Below are 4,320 nucleotides of genomic sequence, written 5' to 3'. Positions count from 1 at the left end.
CGTAGTTGCTGACGAACTGGTCCTGCAGGAAGGAGCCGGCCATGGCGTAGCGCGCCCCGGGCACGATCTGCGAGCGCGGGGAGTCGTTGGGCGAGGGGGTCAGGCGGTCCATGTCGCAGCCCGTGTAGATCCTGCGAGGGAAGGAGAGAGAGAGAACCCGGGGTGGCGCGGAGGTCCCTGCGGGGGACGGAAGGAAAGGATGCCACGTTTCGCCCAGCCCCGCACGCTCCATCTGAAACTGGTCGTCCAGGATGGAGGCAAAAGGTCACAGACCTGTAGGCTCTCCCAAATAAATCGTGGAATTAAAAAGGGAGCAATTTGCCCCGAAATGATGCAGATCCAGAGCAAGGCTTTCCTTGTCCCCGGCTCTCACACTCGCCAAGTGTACAGGGGACCAAGAGAGGAGCACAGCAGCGGATTCCCATCCCGCATCTCCAATCCCTGCACACATTATGGCAGGTTACCCCAGGGACTAAGGTGTTATTTGCCCAGTGGGCCTTTCCTCTGCGGAGAGAGTTTCTGAACCAAATTTCTAAACAAGAGACCCACGCCTCCCCCCCTTTTAAAACCGCTTTCTTCCTATTGACACACCTGCTGGCCGTCCCAGTAGCAACCATTAAAATCTGGCCTCCACCAGCCGCCTGAGACCCGAGGGTGGCTGCTGGAAGCGTCCAGAGTACTGACTATCTTGTTTCTCGTGTGTGACCCTTTAGCCCCCACCTCTACCGGTACAAACAAGAATGACTATTTGGAAACAAAGTTAACAATCAATAAATTCTTTTACAAAGAAAAAGTATTCTTTACTCTGGCCTTCTCTGCCCAGTTTTGGATTCACTTATTGGTTTAAAAAAAAAAGTACTTTGGGACAAACTCTTAGAGGACAGTTGTCCACTTCCTCCAAGCAATCTCCCACTAATAATGGCTAACCCTTATGCATCTTGACCATGTGCCGGGCACTGTTGTCTAGGACTGTACAAATGGTGATTTACTTAACTATCACAATAATCCTTGGAGTTAGGTACCATCATTACCCCCACTCTACAGATGAAAACACTGAGGCCAGGGGAAGTTGAATAACTTGCCCTATAGCTAACTGCCCAGACAGTAATTGTGTTACTGGGAATCACCTCAGATAAAATAATCAAAAAACTAACTCTAGGCCCTGGGCCTAGAAAATCCCATTAGAATTGAGAGGGAACCAGAGATTGGATCAAGATTGGTAGAAGTGTTTTCTCAGACACATACACACATGCCTCTCTTTTTATTTAGCTCACACTTAAATGTTTTAATATTTAATCAGCAGACTGTTTTGAAAGAGAGCCTCATTTTTGTCAGACCTTAAGCCCTTGGGGAGGAGATTCCCTGGTGAGTGGCCAAGCATCCCGCTGGTCCCCCTAAAACTCTTACTGCTCTCCCTGTTTCTCCAGGAGTTGGCGATGCCCAAATAACCGACAGAACAGTGGAAAGGGAGATGTCATGAACCCCTAAAAAGCTAAAGTGTCCATTTGTATAGGTAAAGAAGCCTTTTATGAAAAGCACACAGTGATTTACCAATCAAAGGGAACTGGTTTTTCTGACTGAAGTCAGCCAGAGGAGGGGCAGGTGAGCCTACTCTGCAGCTGCTCAGGTCCATTTTGTTTACTGCACAGAATTTCCCTCCTGAAATTTCAGTCCAGTTTCAAATAAGAGAAGTAGAAGGAGTCAGAAAGGGAACATAACCAGCAAGGTGCAAATGTCTTTTCTGTTTACCACCACGATATTTTAAAAGAAAAAGAAAAACAGTCTGCAAAAGACACAGTTTAGATGCCCATCCAGGTCCCGACCCACTCGGGATTACTGAATTGATTTGTGCAAAATAAAATGCTTCGGAACAGATGTTCACAACAGAATTAAAAGCTCAAAATCTACAAGACCCCCCTAGTACAGACTCCAATATCTCTGGTCTCCTGGGCCACACACTTTCCACTGTGCCGGGTCCACCTTTTTAGACTGGGAGGACTAGAGTAGCCAAGTTTTTATTCTGGGTAATCATAGGTGAAGCTTGCTTCCTTTGAACTAATTTTGAAGGATGCACAATTTGTTATTTTAAAAAACAGAAAAGAAGGTTGTTATCTACCTGGAGATGGAATAGAAGCAGCCACTTGTCACTTTCTCTATAAATTTAATCTATTTTTAGTCAAACACATCTTCAATTTTGTAGCTCTATCCCAGGCACTTAATGCAAGCCGTGAAATTAAAATGTATGTACCCTTCCCTTTTATGGTCAGGAAAAGGTATGGGAATCCCCACAATCTAGATCAGATTTTGCTGTGTAACACTATCTGAACTCTTAGGCACTATACCAGGTCTCTGAGCAAGAATGCTAGAACATGCACAGAAAGCACTGTATACACCTGCTGTTGCCCCAGAGGACAGCATGTTGGCAGAAAAGAAATGGAGATAGGTAAGGGAGGCTTGGAGAAAAGGGAACCAACACTTTTCATTAAAACACATGTAAGAGGAAATATTTTTCTCTCAAAGCTTATAAATAACACACAGCAACAGCACCCAGATCCTTCTCAAAGCCTGAAATGACTTTAGAGTGGCTCTGCTCATGAATTTGCCTATGGTGGGTGCACATTTTTATTCAGTCCATAGTAAACTCGCACAGGAAAAGCTATTACACAAAACTTGAAAATGGGTAAATAAAAGTCACATATGCCAAGGAGGCTGTAACAACTGCCAGAGCCACATGCACTTTCAGACAGAATCGGGAGGTTTCAGACACAGACAGTCTGAGCTGAGCATCTGCAGCGCCACATACAACTCCACCCGCACCCGGGAACCAGGGCAGCTTCCCCTGCCAGCCAGCCGGTAGCAGAGGCCCCCCAACAACTCAGTAATTTATAAGGAGGCTAAAAATAGGTGGAGGAAACCTTTGACCAAAACTGCTGAAGAACTAAGCCAGAGAGAAAGGGAGTCGACAAAAGGGAGAGGGGAAACCTGGAAAACAACCTTGTCTTCACACATTCTAGCTTCCAAAAACCTTGCACCTAACAATCCACCTTTGACCTAAAGCCCAATTCCACAACTATTTGAGAAGAAAGGAGCAAAATTACTTACGTGTCATAATTATCCCGAAATCCTTTTGCAAAGGGGTTGTGGTCTATCTTCAGTTGTGTAATCTGGGAAAGAGAAAAAAAAAAAGATTAATATGATCTCACCTTCCATACAGGAGGATTGGGTGTTTGAGGATATATCATCTGCCACTTTTTCTAGGGGCTTAAGGCCTACGATTTCATCAAAAAGTTGAGGGCATGGGTGGAAAGGGGGGGGATTATCATGAAAGTTATGAGGAACATCTTTAAATTAATGATGCCCAAAACTAAAGCACTGCTTTCAATTAGCTCTCCTATGTGCTCTAAATTGGTTTCAAATGCACATTTTTTTAAATGCTTGTTACACATAATGCACTTACTCAGACAAAAATCTCTAAGGGGTACTTGAATTAATCACCAAAATTGCCTATTTTAAACGTTTCACCATATTTTTAAAAGTTGGTTGCTTCTGAGTCACAACCAAACAGACAAGTTGCATCTTAAAATCAGTTTTGGTTTCTGGAAACTTGCAAATGCTCAAGAGGTCAAGAGCTAGAAAATTCATTCCATAGCCCACAGTAATTTAATTTATTGTAGTTTTACATATATGAATTAGTATGTTCTTTTGCTCCCCCAAAAGTGATGTTTGATTCAGCCATCAGTTCTGAATATATATATATATATATATTAGGTAATGCCACATATTGCCAAGAATAAAATGCAGGGTAAAATCTGCTTGTTTTCTAAAGGAAAGAGAGCTTTTTTTAAAAAGCACATTTAAATTTGTTCTAGTTTGAGAACTAAATAAAATATTCCAAAGAAAAGGGGCCCTAGAACTCCTGAGCACCTCAAAGGTGGCCCGCATGACCCGCAGCATGACCAGCAACAGAGACGTAAATTCCACCGGCCAGGTATCTAGGGGAGGTGCGCAGCAGGCCCCCACGCCTTCGTCTAACAGGCTCAGCAGAGCCAGCTGTTGCTGATGTTGGTGCCAGGGGAAGAGGTGCCACCGCCCCGCGCCCAGCCCCCAGCCCGCACTCCTTACGTCCGTGTTCTGGTAGGCGGTGACCGCGATGAACTGCGTTTCTGGGAAAGTGAACGTCTGCACGCGGCCGGGCTGGCTGGTGTCCTCCGTGCCGTCCTCGTTCACTTCCACCACATGCAGGCGGGGCTGATACTTGTGCAGGGACTGCAGAACCACCATCTGTCCCGCCGAGAGAGGGAAGCGCCGGGCGGCGCGTTA

At 45.3% G+C, this 4,320-nt stretch overlaps 1 protein-coding gene across 1 annotated transcript in view; it reads right to left on the bottom strand.

Annotated features, from left to right (window-relative positions):
* Position 1: 1 nt before the first annotated feature.
* Positions 2 to 4,320, bottom strand: part of TBR1 (T-box, brain, 1) — a gene marked incomplete at its 3' end in the record, with an annotated part of 6,866 nt that continues 2,547 nt past the window's right edge. Inside the window, exons 4-6 of the mRNA XM_005859406.2 lie at positions 4,123 to 4,281; positions 3,103 to 3,164; positions 2 to 131 (exon numbers count right to left, since the gene is read on the bottom strand). Coding sequence (XP_005859468.1) covers positions 2 to 131; positions 3,103 to 3,164; positions 4,123 to 4,281 — 351 coding nt within the window. The remainder of the gene's footprint in view (positions 132 to 3,102; positions 3,165 to 4,122; positions 4,282 to 4,320) is intronic.

This window comes from Myotis brandtii, unplaced genomic scaffold (genome assembly GCF_000412655.1).
Source record: "Myotis brandtii unplaced genomic scaffold, ASM41265v1 scaffold125, whole genome shotgun sequence".
Taxonomy (NCBI): domain Eukaryota; kingdom Metazoa; phylum Chordata; class Mammalia; order Chiroptera; family Vespertilionidae; genus Myotis; species Myotis brandtii.
The sequence above is the reverse complement of the archived record's forward strand: the minus strand, read 5'-3'. Positions and strand labels throughout refer to the sequence as shown.